General features: G+C 44.1%; 1 protein-coding gene across 1 annotated transcript in view; it reads left to right on the plus strand.

The window, feature by feature from the left end:
* smog (G-protein coupled receptor 158 smog) overlaps positions 1–17,563 on the plus strand; it is a 139,644-nt gene that overhangs the window by 49,452 nt on the left and 72,629 nt on the right. The window contains exon 2 of the mRNA XM_084605558.1: positions 3,992–4,100. Coding sequence (XP_084461684.1) covers positions 3,992–4,100 — 109 coding nt within the window. The remainder of the gene's footprint in view (positions 1–3,991; positions 4,101–17,563) is intronic.

A 17,563-nucleotide genomic window follows, 5' to 3' on the forward strand; every position in this document is an offset into this window, starting at 1 on the left:
CGGATCGTGATCCGATTCCTTGCGATGACACGATTTTTTTTCCTAAGCTTTATTGCGAAGGACGTTTTTCTTGTCATACTTTCTAGTTACACGAAGCATGAGACAATAAATTATGTCCTATTAAAACTGATCCTTTGTCCTCACGTATAGTCATGACGATATTGTGGCGAGCCTGGGCATGTGAAGAGCCACGGCGGAATGGGACCTGATGTTTTGAACTTCAGATCGACGCATTCAAGAATTGTCGACGGCAAGACTGTGAAATGGCACAACACCATGACTGCAACCAGATGACACCCAGATCATCTTCGAAGGGGGCTATTACAACAAGCCCTAGTAATCGATTCACTGAATACGTGCCCCTGCACACGATAATGAATGGGTAAGACGCGCTGCAGCCGTTTTTTGTAGGCGTTTCAGCAAATGCCTTTTATCATGTCCTGCCGTACGGACGAGCGCAGCCCCACCTATACTGCCGTTACACTGACGATAGGTTCCGAACTAAATATAGGAGATAAGTAAAATGGAAAGTTTGATGTCCTGTATACTTTTATACTGCGTAATGACTAAGGATCAGGTAACGGAATCAACCCTACATATTTTGGCTAAAGATCATCGCCGTTGCATTGAACTCAAGGCGAATAGTTCGAGCATTGCAGTTATTTTTCTTGAAACTATCAAGACCCGATCTCCTCTTCTAGACTAGCACTTTCTCACTAGGTCATTTGTTTAGCACATGCAATTACTTTTGCTTACAGTAAACACGAGAAGACAGCAGGAGGCCGTTGGAAGCTAATGGTCCTGGCCCTAGCCAAATTTTGAGCATCGATTCATTTTGAGTTTCTCCGTAGCATTTCTTTGTCATTATTCGGCACTGGTAGTACGCGTAAAATTACCACGAGCCGATGAATGCAAGCAAAAGACATTTCAATGAAGACGTAATGGTTATAATGGCACAACACAAAAGGGCTGGGCGTCTATTCCTTGTCCTCAATTTCAGGGCGAAAGCCTTTAATGGGTCATACTGTCGGCGTTCGTTCGTTCGTTCGGTCACATTATAGCTGTCAATCAAATGACCTCATCACCCGAAACCGAGACGAACGTCATCTCAAAAATAAGATCCCGTATCCATTCGGGAATCGAACCTTCATCCCTCGTATCCCCAGTCAAACACTTTAACCAACTGCGGCAAGCCCTGGATTCTTTTTTTTTTTTAGCCTGGTATTTACACTGAAACAATGTCCTATGTACATTGACTACGTACAAATTATTAAGAAAAAAGCATCAAATAAACATGGTGCGCAATAGGATACACCAAGTCAACAAAACTCTACGCAACGCCCGGGATTGTGAAATACGCATCACAATTCTCCTTGTCTACGGTGAGGATGATAGTAGCTATGATAATGACGCTGCAGTTAGTGATAATGACAACGATGACATTAGTAATGGTAATGACAGTGAATTTAGGCATTAATGATAATGAGAACAAACGTGATGACCGTGTGCACAATCAAGGCTCAGGCTTTCGCATTTCTGCAGTGTAGATTCCACAGTGCTCTCGGAATTTTTAAGCATAAGCTTCGCGCTACCCATGCGTCGGGTACACGCTCAGAAAAATGCAACTCGTCTTTTTTTTTTTATTTTTTTACTGGAACATAGTTTCGGAGGAACCAAGAAGGTGGCCGACGCACTTTAAATAATTCCGCAGATTTCATAACTGTTGCTGCTCACATTTATGCAAAAACAAAGGAAAGCTCAAGAGAGTAACAAGGTCAATTTTCTCCAACTGTGAGTTGGCAGCCTTCAATTCAAGACTGCCTGCTTTTCTAAAAGCCCCTTCGTTTCACTTCGAGCAGCAACGGAGGGATCTTAGTTTCTCTAGAGACAGACTGGCTGCTTGATCCTCAAGTGTCTCAGATGTAAAAAAGTCGAAATAATTTATAAAGGAAAACCATTCATACCTAAACGCCAATAGTTTCTTAGTCGCTTTACCGGTTGCTTGGCGGCCGATACCTCTAGAGGAATCCCCACGTCAAATATGTATCACATGTATTTCCTTGCCCGCGTGTTGTGTACCTTGCTGTGAACTGCCGTGTATTATGCGTACTGCGTAATATGCTCCGCTTTCTTAAAAAGTTCCAATGAACAACGCTATCACTATCGTTGTCCTTCGTGGATAGTGTACCACCGAATGCGCTAATTGGATTCTAAGGAAAGGAGGTACTTTTATGCTCACCCTTTTGAAGCGTAACAATACCAAAGCTTTTTCAAGAGCTAAAATACGGGGCTCAGCAATACAGCTAAAAAACTGGAACATTTGATTTAACCGTTGTATCCTGCCATACCGTTGTTGTTGTCAGCTTCACTGGCTTCTGATTACGAGCTATGAGCAGCTGCAGAGTTCAATGTCAAGCTAATGTTTTCCACTTTAGGAACCAGTCATTCTCGGTTTTTCTGTTCCTGAAATAAAATCTGGAGGCCAAACTAACCGGTTATTTAATAAGATGCTGAGAGACGGATGAAAGAAACATCAGTACTTTGTCCAAAAAGAAACGTTTGACGTTAAGACCGATAAATTATAACACATTAAAGTTGCAACCAGCGAAAACTGATGTTTCGATACTTACTGAACTCCCCGGTAACGCAATGACAACGAACATTGAGCAAACATTGAAAGGGCTCTTACCTGAGAGCGAAAACAGATTATAAGAGAAAAGAGCCATGTACTCATCACTTCGCATGGTCACTGCTGGTGCACACCTAAATAATAAATACCCAGGAAAATTACGAATACGAAAGCACGATGCAACAAGCACAAACAGAAATTCTGAAGTAGAGGTCAAAGTATGCCTAAGAATTATTTCTCTCTCGCACTTGTCGCGACGAAATAACTAACCCTAAATGCCTAAAAGTAGGAAGCAATTAGCTAAAATAATTCATTATTAATTGCTTAAGTGCTATAAATATGAGCAGGAAGTAATAATTACCCGTATTTGTACTATTATGGAGTCAAGCTACTCTGCAGTATTAATAAATAAGAAACAAATTTTTTAATCTTTTACTTAAATCGTGTAATGATTATACATGTGCATATTGTACTATGTTTTTTGCTACCGACAGACACTACGAAATTCGCCACGCCAAAAAATGTCGCACGTAATAATCAGAACGCCCTAATGTACCTCCTGAACGGTTAAAAACAACTGAATTACGTCCGTGCCTGTAAAGAGTACTTTGCCTGTTATACACTACTGCTATAAGGAGAAGCCACTGCATCAGTTATTAACCCTCAATATTTCAACTGGATTACGTCCGTGCCTGTAAAGAGTACTTTGCCTGTTAGACAATACTGCTGTAAGGAGAAGCCACTACTTCAATTATTAACCCTCACTGTTTATATAGGAGCAGCGGGGCACCTACGTGGAAGTAATTTTAACAAAAATGTCCGCTAATCGAGTGCAGCACAAAATCAAGAAGCGAAAAAAAAAGTATTTGACAAGAGAAAGTGATATATTATTTATACCGTGATTCGAACGGTCATACTTTGCCAACTTCTCAGCCGTCGCTGAAATGTTCAAACACGTTTCTATTTTACGCGACAATGTTGTGACACTTTTTATCTTATTTCTCCGGTGATATATTGCGCATTCTTTTAAATGTGTTGTTAGATATACTAGCTGATAATCTGGACGTCGCCATCTTCATCGCGCTCTTGTAATCGCTCGCCATGAGTGACTAGTACTAGTGTTTCTTGTGATTATCAATCTCAGTACACCCACTGCGGGATAACGGCCTTTCCCATTTGCCTCCGGTTATACCTGCCCTGATCGAACTTCAAAACTGATTGAACAATGTTTTTGAAGATCAACTTTTTTTTTTTCACCCTTAATTACTTGTATTGTTTAGGTGGGCTATTCACGTGCATGGTTCCGGCGTCCGATCTTCTGTTCTGACAGAGCTGTCTTTGCTTCTATTTTATTCTTCGCAGGGGTGTGGCTACTGTAAATATTGCGTTGAACACGATGGATATCAATCAGTGCTCCGAGGACGACCTTTTCTTCGCCAAAAGTCATCGGTGTGATCCACAAAGTGCCGAGGTAAGCTTGCATTTTTTTTCCCACTTAATTAAGATGCATGTTCTGACGCTGCGAACTAAGGCTGCAGAAGTGCAATAACTATAAACCAATTGCCTTCTTACGGGACAGGTATCGATTATTCAACTAAATTACGCTGCTCGAAGCGTTCGGGATCCATAATATGCGCCCATGAACATCATTTTCGCAAGACTAGTTGTGCCTAAACCGTTTACTAAATAGCTTGGACAAGCTATTGTTTACGCCCCAAGTACGCTAGTTTTGAAACTTCCCACGGCTCTCTTATTACGAAAAGCTTGTCGCAAATTACAGTTAATGGGATAGACGATGTGCGCTGGACAGAAATTCCGATCAAAACTTTGCCCCCTTTTTATTCTACACTACTATTTTCCCGAAAGTAATATTTTGTGTTCTACTCTAATTAGACTGTTGCGTCTTATTTTTTAGCTTCGCTAATTATCAGCAGGCTTCCTGCGTTATCCATTGAGACGCAACACGTACATTGCTGTAATTTATTAATGTTTCAAAAATGCGGTTTGCGCTGCTGCTAATGTGAACTGCACGTAAAAATCGCGCACACAAGGAGTTTGAACCTTTTGCACGCCAAACGTAATTTTGTACATACTGAAAACAGAAAAATCACTGCTAACTTGTTCTGTACTATTTTGAGATCATGGCTGCTAATAAGCTGCCCTATATTCAAGTCAGGAAAAAAGCTGCAATCACAAGATGGAAGCAAAGAGAGGCGCGATGTTGGCATCCGGCTCAACTTTTTTATATTCGCATTGCATTAAAAACTCCATCGCCATAACATAGCTGCTATCGTGTTTAACAAAATATTACATACATTCCAGCCCACTTTTAACTGCCGCATATATAACGAAGTCTCGCTTATTATGAATACCAGTGAGGCTGCCGTCAAAATATGAACTTCTGCTATGGAATCACGTGTCGGATAAGAAGAACCGCTCTAGTTGCACCGCTTGGTCATAACTAATAAGGAGGCACCGTAAACGTGCTCCCAAAGTGGAAAAACGCGCACTTTCCGCCAGCATTGTAACGCTGTCTGATAACGGTCTCTCAGCTTTCCCAGATCTCCCAGGGAAACAAAGGGGCACCAGTGCACACGCGCAGAAGGATTACGCCGAAAGAGCGAAAGGTGTGGTTAGCGTCTCAGCATTGACAGCGACACTATTCTAAAACGGCTTAATATCTATCAGCATCATCACATTCCTAAAGTGGCTCATCTGCAGCAACACCATCGCCCATGGATGGGATCTGCTTTAAAGGAAAACAGACATGCACAGCGGACTTTCTACAAAAATAAACGGCGCGTTTGTCTGATCGTTTTGTTTTTGTTTTTGTTTTTTTATTGTAGCAAGGCAAGTCAATTTGCTAAGAATTTTGGATACAACGAACGCAGTCCATGAGATCGTCAAAGATCGTTATGAATGGGCTCGGCTGCATATGTACCATACTAGCACACTTGCCCGACAATAAAGAAATGCATTGGATTTATCATAGAAAAAGATATGTCTCACCTCGATATTTGTAAACTGCAATCACCTCGAAACATTGACATCACTGTGATTATTGCCTCATAAGCTACTTCGTCGTTCATTTTAAGATAAACAGGCGGCCCGCACAAAAAAATCATTAAAACAAAAAACTATTTGGGAAGCTATCAATATCAACAATTACTAAAGTCAAAGAAGCAAGTGGAAATAGGTCCATACATTTGATTAAAATTAGTGATATTGATACTGCTTCAAGCGGTGAAAGTCTTATGTTTCAACAGCGCAGCATCAGAAAGAAACGTCGTTTGGAAAACGGCAGAGTACTGAAGATATATAGCCTTAAAGTATTGTTCGAACAATCTCATTTTGCTGATACTGATCCCCCTCGGCCTTCTTATCAATTTTCTAAATACTGCAGACGCGTCTATCCTTTGCACCGTGTACAGAGCAGCTGCGTTAAAACATTCACTTCACTAGTCCATTAACAACGAAGACCGAGTGCAACCTTTGGCCCTGCTTAGCAGTGGCTTGGGAGCACTTTTTTCCTGCTCCTTTTTCACTGTCATTTATAATGTAAACTAGGCTTAATTTTTTTTAATTTTGCCCTGTTCATCTCAATGGTTTTCAAATAAAAATGTGAAGAAAAAAATACATTTCTTAGCTTATGTCATCTATTCGCATTTCCTGGCCTGCGTTTTCCGCTGATAGTGTTATGCATGCATTCCTCGGAAAACAAATGCGGAAAGGAACAACAAAATATTCGCTTAAAAACAACCACCGCAGGAAAAAATCACACAAGGAAGCAAGAAAGATTAAGCACCATCGGCGTTCCGCGCATGTCTTGGCAAACAGAGTATATGCGGGCCCCCCCCAACAACGACCCTGTTCCCCGCTTGTCCTTCCAAACAGCTCTTCGACGGTGGCGGCAGCGAGACATGCTGGCGCGAGGGAACGACCGGTTCGTGCAAGGAACGCATTAGAGGCCACGAAGAATGGGAGGGTGGGGGCGCGGAGTCCGAGCAACGTTTCCCAGAGCGGAGCCACCGGTCGTCCGTCCCGAGCGCATATTTCAGACAGACACGACCGGTGGATCCTACCAGACTCCGAGGCAGCTAATCCCTCAAGGAAACGTGGGACCTCCTCCCTCGCACGCATACGGTGGCTGGCGTGCCTGGGGCCGATCTCGAACGGCTTGCATGCCTACTCTTTTCTCGGGTCGGTGCACGTCATCATTTCTTTGCGAAGAAGGGAGGCGGAAGGGGGACAGGGAATAAACCAAAAGGAGAGATATGGCGAATGGGGAGTTGCAGAATGGGGAAGCTGGGAACACGCCAAGTTTTCCCTAGTCTCGAAGCGAGATATGCGATGGAGAGTGATGCCGCCAATCTTGGAGGAGCCCTTGGAACGGTTTTGAAAAGGCGCCTGGGACCTTAAGTTTTTCTTAGCACGCTGCCAGTCTCGTTAGCTCTTACAGCGCCTTTGTCAAAAGCACAGAGGCTATGTTTTGCATGTAAGCATGGCAACTGCAGGATACGACAAACTGCACCATGGACAAAACCTGCACTAGTCTGAACCTTTTGTGCAATGTATTATTGCTTTCCGTTAATATTTCCTACATTGTTTAGAAACAGCACTGAGTGTGAGAAGAATTTGCAACTCCGCATATTGACTTGCCGCGCGCCACGAATTAAAGGTCCGACAGAGATTAGACAGCTGCTTTTACCGCTCGACTTCGTTGACTATTCGATTTTTTAGGCCTATTAGGCTGCTTGCACCTTGTAGCTGCGTATCTTTTTTTTCTTTCAGACCTGTTAGTTTTCGTTTTTTATTAACTGTTCTTTGCAATAATTGCTAATTAAACGGGGAACAAGAAGTAGCCAGGCGTAAAGAATTGTTTGGTGATTGCCTTTACTTTAGCACTTTCTTGAACATTCAAGTGTTTTCATTCATTCATATTGAGTTGATTTTACTACTAAAGTATCTTTTAATCCTTCAAATTTTATATGGTTTCGACAACCTCTCTTTACATGCGCATTATGGCTACTATGGCATCTCATATTTTGGTAATTTTTCCCACAATTGTGCGGTCCCGACTGCTTTCATTTCATGCTGCTCAATTGAGTGCATCGACCTTATGTCCTTTTCCTCTGCGTAGCTTCTTACGGCAGCGCCCTATCGCTCCTCGAGAGAAACAAATGAGATGTCTGAAGACTGATCATAAAGGACTCGGAAAGCGCTGCATTAGCGAAAGACTAAGTACGACTGTAGCCGCTAACACTGCGAGCCAACCGCTTGTGCCACGTTGGGATGTGCCTTGGAAGAGAAGCAAATGGTTTCAGTCAAGTGCTTAACTTCCGGAAGGTGGTTCTCTCCCGCCACTGAGTAAACAGGTCGAGGATGCCAATGATTAAAGAACATTTACAGACCATAAAGCGTTGAGCTCAAAAGCTTTGATCGCATTTTGAGGCTTGCTCATGAAAGGATAACGCAGACATGCGCTTTTTTCGGGCGTACAGTCGAGCGCAATTGAAGGTTATCGCGCGAGCGTCGACCGGGAACATGAACAGCGCCATGGCCCAGAATTCTCTGCCGAGGCGAGAGAGGTATCAAGCCAGCTTCCCTCACTCTTTTTGCTGCTCCTTTAGCAGCCGTCACTCCCTGCTGGGACATCACTTTCTTTTTTTTTTTTTTTTTTTTTTTTGGTTCTGCGAACAGGCAGTGATCGTTTTGCGCACAACGTATTCTTCGGTATTATCTGAAATTGGACACTTTATCGCAACAAATGGAAAGCTTAAAATAGAGAGAAAGGGCAGTGAGTTTGTCGCGGGGATGATGGTTGTTGCATGGAACAGCGAACGAAGGAGAGAAGAGTGCGAAATCATGATTTTTCCTGTTCCAAACCCGGCCGCCAGGTGCCTGGAGTGCAAGGCTGGTCGACGCTCGCGCGATAACCTTCAAATCGCGCTCGACTGTACACTGCTGCCGTCGCTACGTCAAGTTTCCAAACCGGTAGTAATGAGTTAATGCTTAAACACTGAATTCCCTGGTGAAATATAATAGCGACGTAGACATCTTAAATGTATTTCAAGTTTTACTTTGAAGAGGTCGCTGGCAACGTTTTAACTGCCGCTGAGGGACTGAACATCGTAATTATATGAGGTGGTTTCCTGAAAGGCGCGCTGATGCGATTAACTATATTACTGCGTTGTGCTTTCTGACAACGAATATCTTTCAGTTGTTTTCGGTTATGCCATGCTGCATGGCATGATGCAGCGCCTGAGTGTCTAAGGTGAGGTCAGGAGTATGTCTTAAACGAAAACTACTTGATATTGCACCTACAGTTGCTTCATGAGTGCTTACGTTTCAGAAGCAACACATCATATTTGAGCGCTCCTACTCGAGGTTTCCACACTTACACGTACTACTTTATTTTGTATCCCTCTTGGCGACTTGCAATGCAGGCGCGTTAAGGTTGAGACGCCTAATTGCAGCTTTGTGCATACGCAAGTAAACGGCTTAGCCGATTAAATGGCGTGCTTTAGGGGCTAACCCAGGAACAGCCTTCAAAAAGAAAAGCTTTAATTTCATTTGGTTTCGCAGTAGATTTATCCGGCATTTCATAAAATTAAAAGGTTGGAAGCTTAAAGAGACCCTGAAGTCACTAACAAAGCAGGAGGCAGTAGCACATTTATAGTAATAACATAAACGTTTTCGTCTTCTTGTAAACATTCGGTTCTACTTTAATCATGCGAGCCCTACTTCTGAAGGGCTTATTTAGCGGAGTTTCTATTGAGCGTTGTCGCAACTCAGTACTGTTCAGTTTATCATACAGGATACTTGTCACACGCTTCCCGGAATCCGCACGTATTAGCTCGTTCAACCAAGAGCACTCAAATAAATATTGTACAAAATGCACAGTCTTGAGGCGCACCAAGAAAGAAAGTCCAGAAAAACTGTTTCCGGCTAATGAACCTTTCCGCGCTGAAAAGGAGTCCTTCATTTACGAGTTGAACTCAAGGGCTGCGAACCATCGTTAACCCCATTTCTCAAAAAGAAGTAACTTTTTCTTTTGCGGCACTGCGCATGTAAGCAATCTATTAGAAGCTAGTGCACATATGATCAATCGATATAGAGACGCCCTATCTTTGCCATGATATCTTTCACGTTAATCCCTACACATAACTGCAAGTTAACGCATGCTTGCAACGCCATTTTAAAAATGATGGTTCGATGTATTTTAGTTTGTGTTCCCATGTCCATGTATGGCCTCGCTGTGAAGCCGTGCCTAACTGAAGAAGACTCGGGTGCGAATCTTTTTTATCCACGCACAATCAGCCAATCGTGAAAGCGTAAAGCAATAAAATATCACCTGAGGGTATTGATCTTTCAGCGTGTTCGCCTAATAACAGGTATATTTCTAGCGCAAGCTTACGGGTGAGATGCACGCTTGAGGGGAGCTTTTAGGCAGTAGAACATGAACCAAGGAAACATCGAGAACATAATGACAATGCAAATGCAGTGACACAAAAGTTGGCATCAACTTTTGTGACCTCGGTGAGCAGTCGAAGTTCTGCTATGCCATTTCTGAGCCTTTAATCACCCATCCACAAGCAAGACATATCGTCCTCAATTTCCAATTTTGCAGTTCCAGGATATTATTCTTTGAAACACCTGCCCTTGGTAGTTTCCGATCCATCCACCGTTCGTTTTTTTTTTTTTTTTTTCACTGCTCTTCTAACCGCAGTATTAATCGCCAATCTATTATTTTACTAGCAGCATCCAACACCCAGCATCTACTTATTGTTCAGAAATTTCCTTGTTGAATACTACCGGGCAGAAGAGCAAATCTCCACCTCTTTGAAGCTAAGTAACTCAGCTTTTATCATTGATTCAGTTTTGAGAGTATCATGTCATTATGACTTCGCCTGCTTCGATGTTATCCAAACCCGAAGCGTGCACATAAGTCGATAGGCGAATTCATACGACTTCGTCTCGTCATCAGCAAGTCGTACTCTCAGGGATGTGTCGGGCATCAACTTCACGCCATAACGGATTCCGCGCCCTCTAAGCAACAACAGACAGAGCCCAGTGTGCTGCCCGTTCTAGTCAGATGACGTCATAATGATGGCGTACCAGCACGTGTGGTCGCCGATGTGGAGCTGTAAATTTTGTTTTTTTCTTATATATATAAGCCATTTTATGTAAGCTGATTGCTGCCTCACTCGTTACGTACACTTCTGGCAGCGGAACATGCCAGCAACACAGGAGCACTTAGACCAAATTCAAGCCCGGGTTCTGAGCCATGCTTTACTCAGCAAATTGCCAAACACCCATTCCATTAATTATGTTTTGCAACGTTGCGCTCGAAAACAGGTTATGGGTAATCTTGTACGCTTATCGTCCTTTCCTTGACTGCTTTAGCAGTTAGTCCTATATTTGTCACAATCATATGTGGTGCGTGTGTGAATGTGTGCGTGTGTGAATATCGACTCTCCGGCAGGAGCACACCCCAGTGGCTGCATTTTAGTCACCAACTGATAAAAATGGCTATCTCATCTAAAACCTAACGCCCACTTTCTGGCTCCAGACGCCCACGGAGCACACCGGAATGAAAATACGAGCGGCGAAATCAAAGCCCCCCCCCCCCCCCCCCCCCTCAACACACCACTGCCGACCTCCAGAATCCCCTTCCGCCCGCCCTAGCATTCACGTACTCACCTATCCACTCACTTGCACCCCCCCCCCCCTCCCTCACCCTCTTGACTCACTCACCCACTCATTTGCTGTTACTCTCCGAGAGCAGTTGCCCACCTGAAGGTCATGCTGAAGCAAACCGAAATCAAATCATCCAAAAGCTCTATGGCAAGGCAGTCAACCCAAAACCAAAATGACCTGCTAGTGCTGTCAACACAGGTTTGACGCATCGCATGATATCATCCCATGTACATTTCGGAGCTTTAACTCTTGTTAGCTCATTCATCCATTTTTGCCCCACTGTCGTCGGAGTCCGTACATCCACCAGGCGGCTCTTTTCAGTCTAAGTTAACCCGGGAGAGAGAATACAGCGAAAGGGGGCGTGGGGTCTAGTGACGTGGGCATCCACCTCACCTTCGTGAGGTCGCTAGTTCGAAATCCACCACGGGACAAGGATGTGTACAAGCCTCCCGCAGCCCTGCGCCCAGTTTTCCTTGGCCCCGCAAACACCGCTGCACCCTTTCGAGAGCAAACCTTGTTTCGAACACCTCATGCAGCAAATGTGCTCCGTGCTACCATATTCACACGAGGGTTCAAGTTCGTCCGCTTTAATTAGCGGATCTTGAAAGACATACAGGTTAACTGTCCCTGCTGTTAGCGACCATTCAAAGTATGTATCTCTGTAGTCCTGAGTAAATCCAGCTCCACCTCCGGATCTTTACGAGGGAAAAAAAGATAACATTTTAGTGAAAAATTATGCGCTGTCATGCCACAGCTATCGCACAAAAATGCGCGTTGCACACTCCGAACTGCCCTGTGATTTTTTTTTTATTCAACTAATTCTCAAGTTTCGAACTTTTTATTTTAAGAAGCATTCTTTAAATATTATACTGTTTCGTTTAAGAGTTTCATTGGCGTCATACCTGATATACTTTACGGCTACTCATTTTTTTTTTTTTTTTTTAATGTGTGTCTTACAGTTTTGCCGCGAGTGTCGCCGTGAATTTTAATAAATGAGTGTGTCACTGAAGCCTTTGTAATTAAAAGTAAAGATTGTCTAAGTGTGAAGTTGCAAAGTAGGAAAAATGCGCTTTGTATTGCACCTTTCTATTAATATGTTGTCACATCGGAGCAATTGCCGAAAACAAAACGAACCAAAAGCTACCCCCAACCGTTCCTGTTTCCCTTGCAAGCTTTTCGCAATCACAATTCCTTAGACATGTAGCACAGACAAACAAACCTCAGTAGCTATCGATAAATCCTTTTCAATCATTTCACATTTAACGCTTGCTTTCAAACAGCACCAGCATTAGCTACAAGTACGACAACACAAGCTCATTCGGCACAGCCTACAAATGTGTATCTTCCCAACAACTTCCCTACAAAAAAAGAGTCGTTTCGTGTTTTTCCGTTCACCATCGCTTCAGTCTTCTTGCAAACATAAGCCAGAGCATTAGAAGCCCGCTTTCGCCGTTCCCTTCTTTGGTTTGGTTGAAATATTGCACCTTTCAGTGAGGACAGCCACGCGCATGACTTGGGCGTCATATTAGGAACCCATGACCTCCTGTGCGCATTTTAGCCTTGAAAGCACTAATGAAATGAACAAAGGTCGCCTTATAACGTGGAGTAAGTTTTATTTGTGGCTTCAATACCTCTCACTGAAAAGGTGCCTTTCTCCTTCTCTCTCTCTCTATCTATTTATCTATCTCTATCTTGCGCCTGCGCTATTCATTCCTTGCCCCTTTAACTCGCCTCTTTCTTGTTTTTCGCGTTCTGGCCTAATGTTTTTTTTTTTCTCCTTTTTTCTTGTCTGTTCTTCGTGCCCCTCCTCCGCAGTTTTTCAGCTTATGAAGTCGCCGCTCCGACCCTCAATTCAAATTTCTCGGGGCGTATGCATTTTGATCGAGCGGCCGGGGAGACCACCTTTTATTATACGACGGCAGTCAGATAAGGCAGAAAGAATGAAAGCACCTGGGCACAACAGAAGAAATACATAGCAGAAAAATAGCAAATGAAACGTACGCTGGACAGAGCCGCGCAGAGCATGGAGGACATCCTTTCGAGCGCATTTCCAGTTTTGCGCACTCCTCCGCACTATTCATGGCCGCTCCCGCACTTCGTCTATTTCGCACAGCGCGTCGCCAATACATGCCAGACATTCTAGGATGTTATGCAGAGCTATTCTCTTGCATATCTTGCTAAACAATTTTTTCAATCTAATTTTGTGTTTAAGTATCCGCTCCTTTTTTTTTCTTTTTCTTTGTTCTTTTTTTTTTTTTTTTTTTTTTTTAGAATTGCCAACTCTTGAGCCCTTCTTTCATGCAGCCCTGCCGTACCCGTTGTCCTCGTACAGCGCTCAATTCAGTCATTCACTCATGTTTTATCGACCTTTTTTCGTTTTCATATTCAGCTTTTTATTTTTTCATTGCTTCTCTCTTCAGAATATGCAATCTATATTCACTTTTTATTTTTGCTCAGAGAACTTTCTTCCTTCATTTCGCCGCCTTGCGTCCCTTTGATTCTTCTTTCTTTCGAAGTCCTTTTCTCTCCTTTCCTGCACACAACACGCTCGCTCCTTAACGCCCACACCTGTTCCCTGTCTCGACACGGTTCTTCGAGTTTCGGCAGATGCTGTTTATATTATTGTTGTCTTTTTCTTTTCTGTTCCGTTCTACACATCATTGTGCCGCACTCCGGGTTCGATCGCACCGCCTTGAATGTCCGCATCTGGCCCCGTCGGAGCCACGTTCCCGGCTGAAAGCGGTAAAAATGCTGGAGAATTTCCGGTGCTCGTTTCGCAAGTTTGCAAGTCCTTTGTGCCACAAATTTATGGCTCTAGGGCACCTCTCCATCCGGGACATTCTTTCTCCTAGCCCTTGCACGAACCGATCTCTCTCTCTCTCTTTTTCGCGGTCCTCTTTGTCGGCCGCAGAACGCTGTTAAGGGAACTCTATGACAGTCTTCTTCAGCTCAGTACCGCGAACAGTGGCGCGCCATCGGGTGCACCTCTGGCCCGATTAAGAGGTAATTTGAACTTCCGACCCGTTTACGTAAACATGTCAGGGCACCAAATGACACCCCATGCTAAAGCCACTGCTTCAGTGCGACCGCTGCTCTTCAACCTCTGTCGAGCCACTGAAACTGTACGGACAGGCAGAGCCAGAAGAAATGAGGTCTCCTGCAATTGTCTGCTTTCTTTCTCTACTTTTCAAAAACCCCACGCTTTCCATATTGGAATTCAACGCAGCAAATTATATATTGTTGGAGTCTACACGTACATGTCTTGGACTGGTGGGACTGAACGGATACCCGAGTCATCCGTTTGCTATCTGAAAGACACCGGCCTTGCGCAGCGTTAACATGAAATACATTTCTTATCGCTAAGCCAGCGAAAAAGGAAAAAATTCATGCGTGCGTTAATTTTAAACTAATTTTTTTTTACTTACACATTCGATTTAACCGTTCTCTCGCCTACTGAAAAAAAAAAAAAACGAAAAGGAAAGCAAGGTTATACGGCAAGCTAGTCAGAAGATGCGCCCGCATACGTTCACTGAGAGCAATGCAAAAAGAAACCGCCTACACCCAAAACATTTCAGAGATGTTCTGCTACAGGACACTAAGGCTACCCCGCCGGGGTGGCGCAGTGGTTACGGCGCTCGACTACTGTTCCCAAGGACGTGGGATCGAATCCCGGCCTCGGCGGCAGCTTTTCGATGGAGGCGAAAAGCAAGGCGTCCGTGTGCTGTGCGATGTCAGTGCACGTTAAAGAACCCCAGGTGGTCGAAATTTCCGGAGTCCTCCACTACGGCGTCTCTCATAGCCTGAGTTGCTTTGGGACGTTAAATCCCACAAAACACAACACACTAAGGCTCACAAAAGCTTGGTTCAAGTCGATCGTTCTACAATGTTCTAAGCTTGTACCGGAACTGAAGCTAAGTCTTTTTGCACAACGGCATGAGGAGCTGCGGCAAAGTGCACATCGTTCGCTGAACAGTGATTCACAACAGCATCAAGTAACATCAAGGAGACGGTGCGCAGAAACGTATGTGTTAAAGATGGCGGGAAGTTCATTGAACTAATGAACAGAAAACGGTACATGCGGTGTCCCCAAATTGGTTCACTTAGGCCGCCATCTAGCCGGTGCCTGCTTAAGACCTAGCAAAGCACGTCTTTATGTGAGATAGCAGATCTCGACAAATATCGCCACTAAGTGACATGTAAAAGTTCGGAAGCGTTTACAGTATCTTGACCTTAAACAGTATGTTCCGTGTCGCGCCAAAGAAACGACATTTCTCCACAGTATGACTTTTTCTGTTACCGCACTTCGCGCAGCAGCTCGTGTTTATGTGTAGACGTCAAGTATAAAAGCTTCTATTTCAGATTCAATACCGCCAACCTGCTCAAGCAAGTGTGCTATTCAGGTGCACGTATTTTCTGAAAGCGTGACTTGGTATGTCCAGATCATTGTTCAGATTAGCTTTGCGAGTTTCCAATTGGAAACATCGCGAACAGCTCGCTGTTGACACGAGTGCTCTTCAACGGAAGCTGTATGATTCTACGTGCATGTGTTGTATTACTGTAATCTCCAAGTTCGGTGAAAGAGATCAGTCAGGAAGACAGACATTTCCCAAATTTTTTTAGTCATTTCTCATTCTTCATTTGTTGCGACCTTCAAAGCATCAGGTTCTTGCACCAAATATTTAATTCAACTATCTGAAATGAAGTGTGAACATAGGAATAATAAAGAAGAGTGAGTGATAATAATTTAGGAGGCGAACGTTGTACGATACAGCAATAGGTGAGGCGTGAATGCCTGAATAAGGTCCACTGTGAGCCTAGGTCTTTCCTGCCTTGAAAAATATGAGAACTCTTACATTATGAACGCTTCCTAAATTTTTAAAACACACCTAATGCAATTTTCCCCTGACTCCTGTATCTCTGGAAGCGAAAATAATTAAATGAGCGACTCCGAAAACGTTCGTGGCACAATCCTTTGTTCTCCGCTCGTACTTCCGCCCATGCACTGAAGAGCAGACCGTACTCGCTCCCGGATCGAGAGGCCTATAGTTCAAGCGGATTTTGTTTGCCAAATTGGATTCTAAAGTGCGCCTTGATTTTTGAGAGCCCAGTGGAAAACCAAAAACGTGTTCGACGTAGCCAAAGACTGGCGACCGGGTTTTCTCGAGCCAGTTTACGTTTTCGCCCGGTAACTTCGTTCTCCCCTGAAAGCGACTTCTCTTCCTTTTTTTCGATCTTCCCGCCCCTCTTCCCCGTTCCTTTTCACGTAACAGCGAGAAAAGAATGGTTTGATCTTTGCGCTTTGTGATTAGCAAGTAATCTGTTTAGTCATTTTCGAGGTCACTGCATAAGCGCGAGAAGTATTCCCAATTAAATGGTTTTCGCTAAGAGGAAACAGGCAATAACGCGGGATAAGGGGCTGATTAGAAAGCCTTACTGATTGGCTTCCCTTCCAGCCAGTCTTGAAAAAATTGACGGATATTTCGTATCGAACGTCAACATCAAATTAAAAAGAATAGCTGGTTATATTTTCCGTACGACTGATGATGCGGCACAAGTGAAGGAAACAAGCGAAACCAAGGCGAGCACAGAGGAAGGTTTTATTATATATTTAATTTTTGATATCCATGAAAAATTAGTTGCGTAATTAGTCAATGTACGTAGGAGAATGCAGTTCGAAAGTAGAAGGAAAACAACCACGCATCGTCGCTTGTCGGATTCGGACCCGCGACCTTTGTAGTTCGCGCACTGTGCTTTTTGGTAGCAATTTTAGCTCGTAGCTCTTATGTGCCACGGTAGAATCATCAGCCACGGCATCATCACGAGCCAAAGAGCATTTCTCAGAAGAAGAGAAAGAAGAACCACGAGTTTGCCGCTCGCTCATTGGCAGCATCGAACTCTTGGTTCGCCGCTCGCTCATTGGCAGCACCGAACTTTTAGTTCGCCGCTCGCTCATTGGCAGCATCGAACTCTTGGTTCGCCGCTAGCTCATTGGCAGCATCGAACTCTTGGTTCGCCGCTCGCTCATCGGTAGGCGCAAATTGTCCGCACCGGCCGCGCCGCTCACAGTACTGCCTTCCAAAATGGAGAAGAATGAGCGACGCAACCGATGGAAATGCTTCTTCTGTCGCTGCTGCTAAACGAGCAGCCCGAGCAGAAGCTCCACGCCACCGACGACAGAATCTGCATGTGCGCACCGAACCAGCAGCCAACGCCGCCACCCAGTGCCGTTCGCGC

The sequence above is a fragment of the Amblyomma maculatum genome, chromosome 6 (genome assembly GCF_055883805.1).
Source record: "Amblyomma maculatum isolate TAMU_Amacu chromosome 6, ASM5588380v1, whole genome shotgun sequence".
Lineage (NCBI taxonomy): Eukaryota > Metazoa > Arthropoda > Arachnida > Ixodida > Ixodidae > Amblyomma > Amblyomma maculatum.